The following is a 17,539-nucleotide window of genomic DNA, read 5'->3' on the forward strand; positions in this document are numbered from 1 at the left end:
TTTGCTTGCTGACCTGTCCCTCTTTGTCCGTCCCTCTCAGCTTTCTGGCGGCTGTGAGCTGACCGTTGTGATCCATGACTTCACGGCTTGCAACAGCAACGAGCTGACCATTCGGCGTGGCCAGACGGTGGAGGTCCTGGAGCGGCCTCACGACAAGCCTGACTGGTGTCTGGTGCGCACCACTGACCGGTCCCCCGCCGCAGAAGGCCTCGTACCCTGCGGCTCACTGTGCATCGCCCACTCCCGAAGCAGCATGGAGATGGAGGGAATCTTCAACCACAAAGGTAAGCCCCAGGGAGGCCTTGTCTGCGCGGCAGGTCCGCACACAGGACCCTCCTGTTAGTACCCCTTCAGGACAATGCCTTATCACTGTCTACAAGGCTCTGTGATGGAAGTGCGATCCTGCCTTGACTCAAACTGTGTTCTCCTTTCACGAGGTGGAGTGAGGCAGGACGTCAGCTTCAGAGGGGCACTGGGGGGAGGGGATGCTGGCTCTGCTGAGGGCCAGTGCCGTTCCTAATTTTCTTCCAGTTTGCTTGAAGTTGGCAGGTAAGGGGGTGGGACCGAACCCCGCCTCTTTTGAAACAGATGTTCACACAACCTTTCTGGGCTGTCACTAAATTCCTGGAGACCAAATTTGGGCCTGAGATTTATTTAGCCACTCCCATTTTATAGCTGTGTAGAGGAAGAGTCTGGGGCTTTCTCAAGCTCCACGGGAGCATGCATGGGGAGAATGGAGCTGACCCTGAGAGGTGAAAGCCTTCTGTGTGCCTGCAAAGACGTGCCTTTTGGAGACCTGCTTTAACATTTGCAAAGCATGTCGCATTCCCAGGCAGCTCCTCCAGATTACCTTGTCAGAGCCGAACTGCTGGAGTGTGGGTGTCTTAGTTCCTGTGAAGACCATGAAAGTCTTTACAAACGGCCACCACGGAGGGAGGCCTCGGGGCTGAAGGCTGCTGAGCATGTAAGAGTGGCCTGTCCTGACGGAGGTGTGCTGCAGATGGGAAGGGATGCAGAGTTTTCTGGAAAAGACTCTATGTGTTGAAATGACATTCCATAGAGGTGGTAAACAAACTGTGTTGTTGAAATTAGCGTTTCTTTTTATTTTTTTCCATATGGGTGGACAGACACAGCTTGTGCTGTGTGCCTGTTGAGTGGGCCTGGCTTACTCATTCATCTTGGTGAGAAGTTTCTGCCCTGGAGGAAGCGGTGTTCTCCGCTGGTCTGAGGGTGCAGTGGGCAGCGCGGCCCTTTCAGCCTGCTGTACAGTTCTGGAAAGTGGGTGGTCCTGCTGGCTTTGGGGAGCACAGCTGGCTTTATCTGCGCGAACGTCGCTCCCTCTGCCATTCACCTTCTCCTCCACTCCCCTCCACCCTCGCGCTCATCCTGACAGTCCGGGTGCTGTCCTCGAGCCGCCATGTGTAATTCCTTTGAGCTGAAGGAAGCTGCCCAGGACGCAGCCTCCAGTTAGCGCATCTCATTCATCATAGCCAGGCTGGGGGCCCCAGGCCCTGCCTGTGAACTCACCATCACATAGTGAGACACAGGATGAATGAGACTCAGAAAAGCCGAGTGTCATTTTTCATCTCTGGGAACTGCGGGTTTAGAGTAGTGTAGACCTTTCTGTGACTCGGAGCTGGAATCCAGGGAGAAGTCCTCCGGCACTAAACTGCACTCTTCCTAGCCCACGGCCGACTCAGGCTCACCTGATCCGTGTTAGTCCTTGAGTTTGGACTGGAAATAAGGTTTGGTATCCTCCTGAGGAGCCCTGGTGAACCTGGTGAACACACCACATACAGCTCTTGTATGAAAGACTGCGTTTGCTGTGCCTCTCCTGCGTGTGTGCTCTTTACTTCCCGGTGTCCACAGCTGCAGCTTAGCTGAGGCAAAGAACTCCTGCGTCCTCAGCACACTTGACTGTGTCTTGAAACCCTGCAGTGAATGTGGGGTTTTGCTGGTTCTTAAGTGGCCATTTTGTTTTTCTGCCTGAATGCGTGCGTTCTGTGATGTCCAGTCTCTGAAACATCACCCCTCCACTCACAGGCCTCTAGCACCCCATTCTTACAGCTGTGCCTGCTGTTGTGAGCACAGTGGGTGGTTAAGGGCTCAGGTCTCCAGTTTTCTCCTCGTCCTGGTTTGTTTTAATTTTCTCAGAAGGAAACTGAAGGCCGGCTGGCTGCTCCCTCGCTATCAGGACTTGGGCAGCAACAGTGCAGTAGGTCAGGGGAAGAAACTCTCCTCCAGCTTCCGCGGGCCTCTGACGGAGAATCTTGTGGAGGTCGGGCCCAGGAAGGGTAGCCTTGACCAGAGCCTTTGTCTAGCAGACCGGAGGCCACTGTCCTGAAGTCCAGTGAGACTGTAACCCAGAAAGGAGACATAGTCTTCAGAGGCGTCTGCCATCTGGGAAGCACAGGATCTTGACTTGCCTCTGACCAGCCCACAGCCCATCCTCCTGTCTGCCGTGTGGTGCACGCCACTGCAGGTGGTGAAATGTTGGTGTGTGCGGGGTGTTGGTGCGGGCTGTGCTGGTCCCCCGGTGCCTGGTGTGGAGCCTCGAACTCTGGGCTGGGAGGATGCCGCAGTGATGGAGGGAAGCCGAGAGCCAGGGCTTCTCACAAGACTCAATGGCATCATTCTATGGCTGGATCGGATGCCTTTAGGGATGTCACATAAGCAAGCTGGCTTGTGTGTTCCACCCCACAAACTCCTCGGCTTGAAGACACCACTATTATGTATCTATATCCCTTTCAGTAATTCCTAAAGATAGTTTTTAGCAGTCTGAGTCTTAGCACTCTGCCCTTCCAGGCAGAATGAAGAAGTACGTTGCTCTCTAGTCCTGGTCTTAGCAGCTTTTTATTTCATAACTCCATGTCGAAACAGCTTAAATTTCCATACACTTTACAAGTATAAATCTATGACCATTGAAGTTAGCTGTTCAGTTGCTTGTGAAGAATAAGCTGCTTAAAGGTTCCCTGTGAGGGTCCGTATCATCTGGGAGGTCTCCCCGCTCACTGTGAGTGGAACCAGGGCTCTCTTGGTGGCCCTGAAGCTTGCCTAGCCCTGGAACTGTGTTGGCCAGGGAGAAGGCTTGGTATTCGTGAGAGCCAGGTGACCTTCTCAAGACATTGTGTATCTCTATGGTGATTTCAGGAGGATAAAGATGCAGCCTGCATAAAACCAACTTAAAAAGAAACTGAGTCGCACAGTTTACGTTGTAAGAAAATGTTTTTGACTCTGAAACTAGACCCAACTGTGAGCATTACTCCATGGAGAGAGCTTTCCCCTGTGTGTGGGAAGATTATTTTGGAAAATTGCATTTCTGCTGTCCTCTGCAGACAGACAGATGGCCTGGGGTGTTGACATTGCCCTGGTCTGGCTGCCATTCTTCTTCCTCACAGCATCTTAGTCACCAACTCAGCAGACAGTGCATGTACTAAAATAGAATGTGGCTTCAGCAAATCCATGCTTGGCCAGCCTTATCTGTCTGTGGTCTGTGCCGTCTGCTGTGACTTGAGAATCTGGGGCTGGCCTTGTGCGGAGGGTCCTGCCTTTGTTCCAGCATGCCCCACTGAGAATCACCCACTGAGAACCACCAGTGACTATTCCCTTGGGAACAGGCTTTGACTAGCTGGCAGTGGGTGTCAGCTAACTCTGGTAAACTCCAGTAAAGAGTCAGGTAACTCTGGCAAACTCCAGTAAAGAAAGCCACGTGACCTTTCCTTCCCAGGGTCTCAACTTGTAAAGCTTCTATTTACGTGGTCACAGGAGTAAACAGGAACATCAGAAATGTCTGTATTTCCTAGGAGACCATCTCAGAATGTCCTCTTTGCCTTGTGATAGCTCCACCCGAGCTGTTCTTGTATTTACTCACTCATTCATTCACTCATTCACTCATTCCATGTGGCATTAGAATTGAATTCGGGGCTGTACCCCAGTCTACTGCTTGACTTTTTATTTTGAGACAGGGAACAGATCCTTTCTCTCTCTATCTCTTCACCCCTTGGTCTCTCAAGTTACTCGGCTTTACTCTGTAACCCAGGCAGGCCATCCTCCTGCCTCAGCCTATACAGTACCAGGTATGACAGGCCTGGACCCCAACCCCAGAAGCACTTTGTGTTTTCATAACCAAGAAGGTTCTGGTGCATTCCACCACTGTGAGAGGACCACTCAGTGGCCGCAGTACCCCAGGGTGAGGGTCAGAAAATTGAGGATGTTCAGGAAAACATGGTGTTGTCTATGTCCCTCAGTAAGGCAAGTTATTATCACTGACTTCCTATAGGCTGCATATCGGCAGTACAGAGTGTAAGTCTGTTAGTAGTGTTAGTTTTATGGTTGTATCCTCATAAAATATGAATTTGTATCAGAATCCTCTGGGGAAGTCCTTTCATGGCGCTCACAGGTTCTCTTCATCTGGAAGACCACCTGGACAGCCTGCATGCCGACGTGAACCCTCATATCCTGCCTTCCCCACAGCCCACTGCCACACAGCGTGTTAGAATAAGCTGAACTTGGAAGTTCCCTCAGCCCCCACACAACTGTGTCACCAAAAGTGGGGCTTTGGTAGAAGACCCCTTGGCACTGAGTGGCCCTGTGGATCTAGCTTTGGTGGGGAGTGCTCACAGGTGCCTCCTGCCTTTGGCGCCCTGGATTCTGACACCTCGGTCTTACCATCCTTGCCCCCTCTGCCATCAGAAGTTTATGTTTCTTAGAAAGCTTTTCTGAATAAAGCCAGTTCAAAGCCTACAACTTCTCCTTATGCCAACCCATAATGAGATGAAATGTGGGCTTTCTGCTAGCGCTTTGATGTGTTTAGAAAAAAAGAAACAAAACATCTACTTAGAAAAATCAGCTACATCTCTTAAGGTGTTTATAATTATAACATTTATTTTCTCCTTTGGCTGAGAAAAATAAGGAACACAAATGAGAAACCAACGCCCTTGTCTGGTGTCTGAGGCTCTAAACTCAGTATCTACCCTTTACCACAGCAAATCAGGTATCAAAAGCAACTGTCTGTGGCTTTTGGCTTAACCACAGAACCTGTGGAGACGCACGTAGGTCCACATTGGCGAGAAAGCACAGTATCCTCATCTAAAAACAGTGACATGTGGCGGCCATCAGTATCAGGCAGCCTTTTCTTTAATCCAGATTGAAAGTCAGGAAGTCTCCTTTTATTTGAAGTTACCTGAAATGTAGTTTTTCCTCTGAGCTCGACCTGGTCCACATTCTCTCCTCTCTCCAACGTCTAGCTGAGGTTTTCTTGTCCACCCCATCTTCATCAATAATTTCACTTCTTTATTGTTTGCCCTACCAGTCTGTTCACATCTAAACTACGTTTGCCAGCTAGTAACCTGGCCACATAGCTGCAGCTGTCTTCATCATGTCCTGCGTGATCTGTCTTAACAGCATGTAATGTTGATATTACCCTGCAGTCATTTTCAAGTTTACAGTTCTGTTCAAAAGTGCCTTCACAGCCCTGTGCCTTTGCCAATATCCATGCATTACCACCACCACCATCACCACCACCACCACCACCCCACCCCACCCCACTCCCCACCCCCTTCATCTTACAAATCTGATTCTTTGTAACCTTCCAGTACCCCCAACCATTTTTTCTTCTCCCAGATCCCGGCAACCACCTGTTACTTTCTATCCTTTGGGGACTGGCTTACTTTATTTAGTATAATGCCTTCAAGGTTGGTCCTGTTGCATCACGCTTCTATATCCTTCCTTACAGCTGATCTCTACTCTGCCTGCGTGCATCACTTTGATGGGCACTTGCTGTCCACAAGGGCATCTAGATACCCGCTTGAGTCCCTGCTGTGGGGATTGTGGGTGTGCAGTAAGAGGTGGAATTACTGGACCGCATGCTGCTGAACAGGGTCTTTCCACAAGGCACATGTTGAAGTCTAATTCCCAGTGTATTGGTCTCAATAGGTGGGGCACCAGGGCAGGGCTCTTGTGAGCAGAATCAGTGTCCTATTGAAGGAGCCCTTTTGCCCATCCATCAAATGAGAGCAGAGGCATCATCTGAGGAACAGACTCACCAAATACTGAGTCTTCCAGCACCTTGATCATGGACTTGTGCTGTCTTGAAGTAACCCCATTTTAAGATACTTGGTTGCAGCTGCAGGTATAAATAAAGAGATGCATTAATCCCACATTTAACTTTGAGAATGTCATCTCTGTCTTACTGGTTTTGTGTCAACAATATATTTCAAATTCGGTCTCTTCCCATTTCTGCCATTACCTCCTGGCACCTGCCCCCCAGCCCTGCTCCTTGCCCACTCCTCTTGCACCTTGCGCACAGATCCCATGGCCCAGATCTTGTTGAAATATCAGTAGCTCTCTGTTGACCTAGAATAAAATCCCGTTTTTCCCGCCCCCTAACATATCCCCCAAAACCTTTTATTTCCAACATCATCACTGTGTTCACCCACAGACCCTGTCCCCCTGAGGCAGTGTATCAGATAAGCGAAGAGAGCCTTCTCCTGCTGTCTCAGCCTCAAACGTCACTTCCTGTCTCATTCCACCAGTCAAAACATCCTCTGGGAAAGCCTAAGGGAGAAAGCCATTGGTCCAGCGATGGTGTGGGAGGGAGGCCCGACAGAATTAATCTTGATCTAATTCACAAGAGTTTCACCACCTTGGGGCAACCTGCAAGGATCAACTCTAGTTTACAAAGCTCTGATGATGACCAAAGACAGAGAAACTATTAGAAGTCATTGGAAGATCTTCAAACAGATTTTAGCGAGTGATGGCTGTGGGTATCAAGCTAAGTTTATAAACATTATAGCAGACAGAACTACAAATAAACAGTGGAGTGATCATTAGCAGAAAAGCTCACTGTGCATCCAGCGCTGAAAGGTAGCCATAAACAAAGAAAATGGACACATTGTAAGGCGAGTCACAGAGGCCTCTGCTCTAGGGACTCCCCAACTGAGATACACACTCAACAGAAGACAACAAGTAACGTCTTTTTAATTCCACTTGTCGAGTTCTGTTCTTTTTTTTTTTTTTAACTTTAACACTATATTCTTTAAAAATGTATTGTTTACTAAGGCCATCATTTGAAATTCAAAAAAATAGATGCTGTTTGGCCATGGGCTACTCCTGAAACGACTTATAATTCCTTGAGGTGGATGGCTGAGGCTTGATGCGGGGCCTGTGAGTTCCACAACTGATTCTGATCATGCCCACATGTATAACCACTATGTCAGTATGAAATAAGGGTGTGTTTCCATGAGGTGCAAATTACAGTGTGTCTGAGGGCCGTTCCTCCCTCCATGGCTACTCCCCTCAAGTCACCCCTGTCCACGGCCTCCCTGATGTCTGGACAGGTGAGGTCATGCTGTGCCTAAGGACTTGTGGAATTAGGATGAGGCCAAGTCTCCCCTTCATTCCCGTGCCCTACCCTCAACCCGTGTTGTAGAGATGAGACCAAGGGACAAGACCTTCCCTGAGGTCTACCAGTGGGGGATGGGAACTTCATAAGGTCACCAGGTGTGTCTACACTCAGGAAGCCACACCCAGGCATTCTGCATTCCCAGCTGACCCTAAAACAGAGGGCATGCCACAATGTTTTTCCCTTGGAGAACAAGCAGCAGCAAAGACTTCTGAACCCATCCAAACCACATTCCCAGTCCTCAGGACAGCCTCAAACCTTCTGGTCACAGCATAGATGGCAGAGGAACGCCTGCCGCGCCCCCCCTCCCCACCCCAGAGCTCAGGCCTTGCTCTCTCCCACCCCCTGGACGGTAGCTTTAAGATGTGCTTGTCCAGCACCAAGGACCTCTAACGCATGGTCAGTCCAGGCTGCACCATGGACACCAAACTCAGATCCATTTCTGGCGCCTCCTCTGGCCTAAGGATGACACAGCCCCAAGTCCAAACTTCTTCATCCTGGGAGTAGCCCCTCAAGAGAGGATGGGTCCATGTGGTCATCAACACCCCCAAGCCTGATCCTCAAGCAGTTCCTCACAGGCATCTCCATGATTTGCTTCCATTCACTCGCCCAGAAGGTGACTTATAAGCTTTCTATCTCAGATGAGACTGAAATAACTTGTGACTTTTAAATGACCTAAAATTGTTCCAAAAAGTGTAGGGTATCAAAGTTTTTAGTGACATTAACAAGTGATTCTGGTGTGTTCATGTATTTGCGTCATACCACGTGATCACTGCCATCAGAGAACACCCCAGGTTCACTAATACATAGGCATTTCAAACCCATACCTGCCCACATATTCTTAAAAATACATATAATGGGAGATCTGTGTGCAGCTTTTTAATTCACTTGGAAAGAGCCATTTTATTCTGTTTGAACAGCTGCTAATGTAAATCCCTGTGGGAAGAAAAACTGAAGAACATGGAGTCGCACTAAGAATTAAAAACATTGTCCCTGAGCACTGCATATCCAAGACTGAGTAATCAATCCCAGACCTGTGATTAAGGAGTGCTTTCTGCAGAGCATATAATTACGGAGCCACACAAGCGGCTATTATTCTGCAGAGTGCTTCATACTGGGAGCATTTTCCCATTCCAACTTTACATTTAAGTTCTTCTCAAAACAGGAACAATACATGAGCAGGCATTGACAGTATCCATATTAGGTCACCACAAAATTATAGATATTGCCAGGGCATAAACAGTGAGAAACCATCTTCCCACACCTGCTTTAAATGGCCATGGCTTGCTGGGCACATTGATGCACACCTGTAATCCCAGCACCCAGGAAGCAGAGATAGGAGGATTGTGAGTTCAAGGCCAGCCTGGTCTACCTAACAATACTGTGTCTTTAAAATAAAATAAAATAAAAAGCTGAGGTGCTGAAATTATGAAAACAAATAGAAACCGTGGTGGGCAAGCGTGGCAGGGAATGTGAAACAGGCCATCAGGGATATGGCAGGTACTGGGCCTTTGGGACCTACCCCCACCTCTCAATCTCTAGAAGAAAGACTTTAAAAAAAAAAAAAAAAAAAAAAAACCCTTCATTTCTGACATTGCATAGATGTCAGAGTACGGTTAACTAGTCAAATGAGGGGTTCCTCTTAAATGTGTGCATCCTAGCACTTAAAGCTGTCGAAACTTAGAGGATGCAATTGATGAGAACTTCCACACTCAGCTGTGTCTTCAGGTTGCAGCAGGTGTGCAGCTGCATGGAGCGTGCCCACTGCCCGTGTCCATGAGCTTGGCCTTGGTTCCTGGTGCAGCTTAACGCCCGCGGCTCTGAAGGTACCTGATAGACTACACTCAGGCTTTAGGGGTGGGTCTGCAGACTAGACTCTGTCCCTGTGTTCAGGGAGGTGTGAGGGGACACTTTGGTCTGAGTCCTAGAGCAGCTTCCCTACAAACAGAATTCCAGTAGCTTTGGCTGTAGACGCGCACTTCTAAGCCGAGTACACAGAGACGGGACAAGGCAGCTGAAACCATCCGATTGTTTTTGAACTGTTAGAAAACAAGCCCACATCTGAGAACAAAACCGTATCTGTTCCTAGTAAATTCAAAGTTCTGCATTCATAGGAAAGCACAGGAGCAAGCAAGCACAGGTCTACTTTCCAGACAGCTCGGAATAAAGAATGCCAGAGCTGGCTCACAGTGCAGGCGGGGGAAAGGAGCCCATCGGAAAAGCCCTTCAAATAACAGCCACCCCTGTCCTTGTCCCATGCTTCGCTTCAGAGTTTTGGGGAAACCATGACCTTGAGTAGCAGTGTGGAATGATCATGCTTTCTGGAGTGTTCCGAATCTGTTGATCGGCCCACACTGGCCTCTCAGCACACGGCATGACTGGTCTGCCCCAGTGTGATGCTATGCTCAGAAAAGACCTCAGTAGACTCCCACACAGTTCCGCTGGAGCCCATACAGAACAGAGGAGGAGCAGAGGGCAGAGATCTGCACTTGGAAGCCAACCTTCCATACCTCTCATGTTCCCTCCAGAATCCATCAGTAGAAACAAAAGGTGTACATGGGGCAGGGGGTTACATTGTAACTTCAAAATTCATTGTGCAGTGTTAGGTGTGAGGAACAGAATCCTAAGAAAGCTGAGACTCTGGAGGAGAGACGTGGAAGAGCCGTCTGACAAGTTCCTTGTGTGTGAAAGGTGGTTTGATTCATAAGCTTCATCACTTAGGAAGATTCTTAACTTTGTACAGTTTAGAGGAGGAGAGCCAAGAAGCTGCCTTTCTGCATGCTTTGAGAACTACTGACACTTATTCTGCATGGGAGACTCCTAATCTGCAGCTCTTCCATTATATCTGTAATGAAGATGTAAACATTTTGGAGAGATTAAGAAATGTTTCCGTACAGATGCCTGGTCCATAGGGTAATCTATCAAAAGCCCACCTGATAGGCAAACACGGGGACAGAGTCATGAATCAATCTATATGAATGAGTTTAAGGAATTATTCCCCCACACATCAGGTGGGTAAAATGGAATTAAGAGAATTCAAAGGGCTTAGTACATATCAAATCTTATGGATTTTATGGAAATAAAAATTATACCTAAGCAAACATCACTGCATGGCAAGTTTTACTGAGATTTTTACTTGTCTGATTAACTTACGACTTGCTCACATATTTTGCCTTTCTCCAGAATTTTATTTTCCCTTTAGTCCATCAATTATATTTCAATAATTCTATAAATATATGTTCCCATGAGTCCAGTGGTCCACATGCTGAATTACCCATGCCTCAAGGTCCCTGTGTGCCATAGTATTCGGTAAACTTGGCTTCTTGTGCACTTGGAACATTACACACACAGGAAAGACAGGAGCAAGTTTCTGTATGACAGCAACATAGAGTCAAGCTGCAGAGGAGTCGGCCCAGGGGATAGATACAAATCCATTTGTATTTGCTGAAAAGCACTAGGAGTGTAAGTTAAAAGAAAAAAAGGTTTATCTATATGTGACAAGTAGTACTAGAGAAATTGACTGAATTTATGCTTTGTTGTGTTTTATTTCTGAAATGTTTAATATCTAAAAGGAAAGAGTTGTCTTACAATGTTCTTTATTCTCTCTAGAATAGTGTGTGTGTGTGTGTGTGTTGGGGGGGGGGGGGGTCACTGAAACTGTATGTAAGGTTTTTCTGAGACTAGGGAGACGCCTGTGCCTACACCAGATCTGCTCCAGAAGGAGCAGAACATGTCTGTTATGGAGCACACACGTCAGAAGAAAAAAAAAAATATCTTCATCCATTAAGCTGCTATTACAGAGCCCCAGGCCAGTGGCTCTGACAGAAGTCTCTTCCCTAGAAAGCCAGCTCTAGAGGCCAGAGTCTAAGATAAGGCGTCAACAGGCTGATGCCCTCTGACGCCTCAAGCGACCTCACTCACCTGCCATATCTGTATCTAAATGTTTGTGTTAGAATGCTATCAGACGAGATGTGAGCCGTCCTACATACAGGCCTTGTTTTGATCACCTTGGAGACTGTGTCTCATTCTTAGATATGCTGTTTATAACTTGAACAGAAGAATTTGAGAGACACCTTTCAGTCTGCGAGAGGTGGGCTATTGGAGCCTTAAAAAATTCACAGGAAAAGCAGCTAGAGAGGACAAACTGAGGATTTAAAGTGCCAGGCATTGCACAGCTTTTTATACATTCCATCCTCAAGAATAACCTCTCTGTGGCTCGAGAGGGTGTGTATGAATGTGTGTGTGTGTGTGTGTGTGTGTGTGTGTGTGTGTGTGTGTGCGTGTGTGTGTGTGAGAGAGAGAGAGAGAGAGAGAGAGAGAGAGAGAGAGAGCATAGAGAAGTTAACTAAGGTAAACAAGCTTAGTTCTTGATTTAAGAGGGTGTGTGTGTGTGTGTGTGTGTGTGTGGTATATGTGTATGAGAGAGACTGAGATGTGTGTGAGATGTATGAAATGGAAGCACAGAGAAATTAACTAATGTAAACAAGCTTAGTCTTTGGTAGAAAATGGGTTTTTAGGAGCAGGAGACATCTCTTTGACAGAGCTTTAATGAAGGAGGTGATGAAGCTTTAATCTAAGGAGGCAGCCGAAGCTTTCAGAGGCAAAGTCAGTTGCCCAAAGTTGATTTCAAAGCTGGCTTGTAAGGTCTGCTATACCCAAGACTGCTCCCACACTGTAGCCCGGAGTTTCTCCAGTCCTGCCCAGGCTGCAGCTGCTTATAAAATAATCACTCAGAGGCTTAATAATATTGCAAATTATATGGCCTAATACCTCAGGCTTCTTGTTAGCTAGCTCTTATAACTTAACTCAACACATTTCTACTAATCTATATGTTGCCACGTAGCCGTGGTGTTACCAGTCTGCTGGTGTCTTGGATGGCGAGCTCACGTCTCCCCCCACTCACCTTTCTTCTCTCACTCTCTCTCTTGAAATTTCCCGCTGCTTTATTTATCAACCAATCAGAGCAACACATATTCATAACATACAGAAAGACATCCCACAGCACACACACACCCCCCATTGACTTTGCACTCTTAAAAGGTTAGGCCCTCCCACAGCCTCCCAGAATGATCAGTTACTTGAATTATGGCTTGACCACTCTAAAAGCCAGACACTACCTAAAGCAGCCCCTTGCAGGGAATGAGTCTCTTGTGCCTCGTCTTTCCTGTCCTACCCTAGTTAGTCACAGAATCTACTCACAGGCCACTCTTGCGTGGGTGAAGATTGCTTTCCTTATGTGTCTGCAGCCTTCTAGCAGGAGTTAGAGGGCCTGCCCTGTTCTGAAACAATACCACATGGTCTCCCTTCCTTTTGAAAGAGCTAGAGAATTCAGTTTCCGGTCCCGTCCCTGTGAATGTGTGACTTACACCTTGAATTCTGAAATGTCATAGAATGGAGGCATCAGCAGCACCAGTTGGCTGTCCAGGGCTAGCTACATTGCTCTGAATTTTTTTTTTTTGGGGGGGGGGTGCCTTTTTTTTGAGAGTCTACCTGTCATCTTGCAGTTCTGCAAATAACACACTATGCTGAGGCATCAGAGAATGGCTTAACATAAAAAGAAGCATCTGAACATTCTGTTGAAGAAAGGAAAACTTAAATCGCTTCTGAGAAGATAGTAAATAAAGCAATGAAAAGGAGCCTGTCCGGGTTTTGGCTCTCTGCTGCAGGGTTTGAATGCCCCATAAAGGTGCTTTTGTGGGCTAACACTGCGCAGAAGCAGTGGGAACCCGCGTGTGAATGGGGCCCTAAGAAGCAGGGGTTCTGTCCTTCCCCCCAGCCCCCAGGGCAGGAGGTATTATCTTGGGGTAAAGAAACCGGAGCAGGCTCCTCAGGACAGGAGTATCTTTGTGTGTGGAACCTGAGAGACAGCATGGAGGCGCGGCACAGCTGTGCTTGAGGGCGGCACTGGGGGCAGATTGTGCAGAGCGGAAGCCCGGGGAGAGAACAGGGCCATAGAGACAGACAAGCGGCAGAGGGAAATGAAGGGTGTCATTCCAGAGACCCAGCACGCGCAGTCTCAGCACCATGTGCTCCTGGTTAGGGCTCTGGGACCCCTGGAGATAGCCAGACTGTGACCTCGCCTGCCTCTTTTGATAAGTTTTCCATGTTTCGATCTTGTTAGCTATTGGCAATACCATAATGTACTTGTTTTTAATGTTTCCTTGAAATAGTGTGGGTCTTTCAGGAAAGCTGCAGAAATAGAATTCTGTTTTCTGGGTGTCCCTCCCCTCAAATTAGCATCCCTCGTAACAGGGTGCAACACAAAACATAACCCGCATCCTCCCTCAGAAGTGGCCGCCGAGGCTTACTGGCTCTTTATGTTTAGGATGCTCCCGCTTTGAATTCATTCGCTGGTTTTTTTTGTTTTTTGTTTTTTTTTTTTTTTTTTGTCAGAGTTCATGTATCTGGGTCACTTTGGCAGGAATGGCACTAAAAAGGACCACGGGGGAGGCCTGCTGTGCCCTGGGCGCTGGCCTTCATCACAGCTGTGACACCTCCCCACCCTGCTTCCTGGTTTTCTGGTAGTGATTAGTCAATGCCATGTGATGATGTGTTTTTATAAAGTATGCGAATATTCTTTGTCTCCTGCTTTTCTGCTGGTGTTTTGTTTTGTTTTGTTTCCTCGGCTGTCAGTAGTTCCGCCTGCAGCCATCATTCATGAACTGCCAGCCAGTCGTAGTATCTGTTTTTCTCGTTCCTTGTAAATTTATGAAATGGGGTTTTTCTGGAAGGCTAAGCTATCCGTTTGTGACATTCCTTTATTTATTTAGTCATCTACTATGCAGTTGTCTGGTATCCTACCTCAGTCAGCACGAGTTCTAGCATTGGTCATTAGGAGCCCCCTGGGAACTGCTCCCGGGTTCCTGTCATGTCATGGGCATGGCCTCACCTGCTGGTGAGAAGTCTGTGTTTGTGAGGCTACCATCTTGAAATCACCCCTTTCCACAAGGAGAAAGGGCTTAGACCCCAAGACCGGCAAGATGGGGCCATTTCTGCGCGGCCCTCTCAGCAGAGGTGAAGGGAGGCTGATTTCCTCCCTTGGTTGTTCCCTTCCCTCTCCTTCCCCTCTGCGTCTGTGTTCGACCCATATTAAAGTCACTGCGCCGCCGCCGGGCCGCTCCCTCTCCCTGTGCGTGTCTTCTCTCTTTGACAGTAAAATGCCTGGGTACCATCATCCACATTTGTTCACCCATAGTTAACTGTGTTGTCTCCGGGTAGACTATTTCCCTAGCTAGAGTATTCACCCTGCACCTCACCAGCCATTTTAGAAAGACTAACCCACCTTCCTGTGAGAAGCAGCCTCCCTTGCACTCCCCTTGGTCTGGGTTCTCGTGTGCAGATAGGATGTGTTTACAGGGCTGGTTTGCTGTTCCATCCCTGTTCCATCCGTCCCCTTCTGCTCCCGTGTGCTGGTTCATGTGTCACGTCTCGGCTCCACTCTGAGCACATAGGCCCACACACCTCACCTCCTTGTTAGTTTGCTAGGACTGTGACGAAGTACCACACTCCAGCTGATGTACATAAATGACAGAAGTGTATTTTGTCACAGAAATGTATTTCTGGAGGCTAAAACTTAGGGATAGGTATTCACAGGGTTGGTGTCTTCCTAGGCCTGCCACTGGCCATCGCCTGTGGTGACTGTTAGTGAGCACCTGACTTGACCCTGTTTCTCTCTGTTCCTCATCTCCTTTCTATAGAAAAGCCAGTCCATCGGCTGCAAGTTCACCCTAATGACTCCTGTTTGTTCTTGTCTGTCTGTTTATTAAGCTAGGGTCTTACCTATAGTAGCTCAGGCTATCCTGAAACACACTATGTAGTCCAGGCTGGCCTTGACTTCATGGCATTCTTTCTATCTCAGCCTCCCAAGTGCAGGATTACAGGCATGAGCCATCATGTGCAGATCCTCCATCTTAACTCAATTGCCTTTTTGAACTCTGTCTAAAAACACAGTCCTATTCAAGGGCACTGGAGGTCAAGACTCCATTGTGTAAATTTAGAGGGACACAGGTTAGCCTATAACTTTCTCAGTCCTTGTAGTTCATGAATATTTATTTGGGGTATATGTGAAATATAACCATGAGTCCAAGAGCTAAAACTCGATTTTCTTAAATATGCTACTCATATTATGACATTTATGACCCAATGACTAGTAAATGTATGAATAGCATGTCCCAGTAAACTCATTGCAAGTTGAAAATACTGGAAGTTGAAAGTGCATTTAATATACCTAGCCTCCTGAACATCTCATTTACCACAGCCTGCCTTAAACACGCTCAGAACGCTTCCATTGGTCTGCAGTTAGCCTAATCATGTGGCTGTTTTATGTCTTATGTAATTCACTGAATGCTGAGCTGTAAGGAAAAGCACAAGTGTTACCACGTGTGTTTTCAGACCATCGTAAATTCAGTCCCCAAATCCCAACTTACATAATGTTCTAAGTCAGGGACCCTTTGTATTTATATCCATCATTTGTATCTTCCCAGCATGCCTTGCATTTGGAACTCATGAACAAACATTATGTCTTTATCACACTATCTTAGACTAATCTTCTGTTTTCTTTGTGACATACTAAATTATATGCCTAGCCATAAAATTAAAATGTCAAAAACATGAAAAATAACCCCAAAACATTTTTCTTCCTGTGAAACTTCCCTTTTTATTTCTACATAACATACCTGTTTCTCTGCCCAGTGCCTGAACTCTTTGCCTAACCCAACTCACTTATTTCTGCAAAGACATAAGACTAAAACAACTCAGTTAGCTTTATTTCTTTGTAGACCCTTTCCATCAGTTCTAAAGTGGTTCTGCATCCCAACCCTTCGGTAGCCCCAGGTCATCCAAAACCCAACCGGTTGTCCTTACTCTGTGGCTGGAAAATGTCCCACTGCAGACAGGCTCTTGAATACACACCATCACACAGCGAGAATGGACTCAACACTGTAGTTCCTGCCCATTCCCAGGGCTTAATGTCCTCCAGTTTCCTTTCTCTTCACCCCACATTGCCACCTCTGAAACTTAATTCTCGTCTCTCAAGTCACCCGATCTGCGTACACGTTCTCTCTGTCCCTCTCCTTCTTTCTATCCCTCTCCCTCTCCCCCTGCTAACAAGGCCGAGTCCTATATATTCCAGTTATCACAACAGAAGTGTGGTCCTCCCTTCGTGACCCTGAAATAGGAAGAAATAAGAGTTCGGGTATTGTTTCTACGTGTTTGGGCCATTGGTTAGAACTTAACCCTCACTTAGTTCTCCATGCCTTCTGTTTGCTGACCTCCACATTTCTGCTGGCCCACTTCCCCATACAAAGGATTCCAGGTCAGTGGAACCTCTGCCTGGTACACCTTATGCTCACGTAACTGGGTAAAGGGCCCATGTACACACGGAACAGTCCGGCCCCACGCTTCCATGAAGAGCAGGAAAATGGAGGAGAAGCTCCCTGCTCCTGGCACCCCTTTTTCTTGCTGTACTGTAGCTTCCTGGCATATGTGAGCTAGAGATTTGGAGAGATTGGTCTCTGGGGAAATTTCCCATACATCTGCAGCCAAAATTACTAGACTCGCTTTCAAGCCTCAGCCCCTTCTTCCTTCACAGAGAACTTGCTTTGCACATGAGGTCATTCATTGCCCTGACAACTCCTTCTCTAGTTTTTAATTAATAGCCTGTCTTTGGCAGTTGATATTTTTAGACAGGGAAAAGGTAAACCATGTAATAAAGTTGATAGGTGAAACTTGAGAATGTCAAATAACTTGATTTCTGTAGATTGCAATTTTTAGTGCTTATTTTGCCAACAAACAGGGTTATTTATTTGGTAATAAAGTTTCCTTTTCTTGTATAAAAAGTGCTCTGTGTGGGTTACACCTCTCCCTTGGTTCTGCAATAAGCATTCCATCTGGATCCATCACACACAGGACCGTTATGGGGAGAACAAGCCTCGTGCCTTGCTTTTGCTCTGTGAGAATATGAGGCTCATTGTAAGGCTATAAATGCCAAATCCTAGCCATAAAACTAAAATGTGAAAAACATACAAAAGGCCCCATTTTGTGGCAGCTTGTGTTCAGACATTGGCCTCTGAAACCATTTTCTTTGCAAACTATGAATGTGCCGTGTAATGTTTTACAGAAGTCTGTGCCGTTCCCATG

At 47.1% G+C, this 17,539-nt stretch overlaps 1 protein-coding gene across 1 annotated transcript in view; it reads left to right on the forward strand.

The window, feature by feature from the left end:
* Window positions 1-17,539, forward strand: part of Trio (trio Rho guanine nucleotide exchange factor) — a 317,342-nt gene that overhangs the window by 237,894 nt on the left and 61,909 nt on the right. The window contains 1 exon segment of the mRNA XM_028868161.2: window positions 41-284. Coding sequence (XP_028723994.2) covers window positions 41-284 — 244 coding nt within the window.

Source organism: Peromyscus leucopus, chromosome 11 (genome assembly GCF_004664715.2).
Source record: "Peromyscus leucopus breed LL Stock chromosome 11, UCI_PerLeu_2.1, whole genome shotgun sequence".
In the NCBI taxonomy this organism is placed as follows: domain Eukaryota; kingdom Metazoa; phylum Chordata; class Mammalia; order Rodentia; family Cricetidae; genus Peromyscus; species Peromyscus leucopus.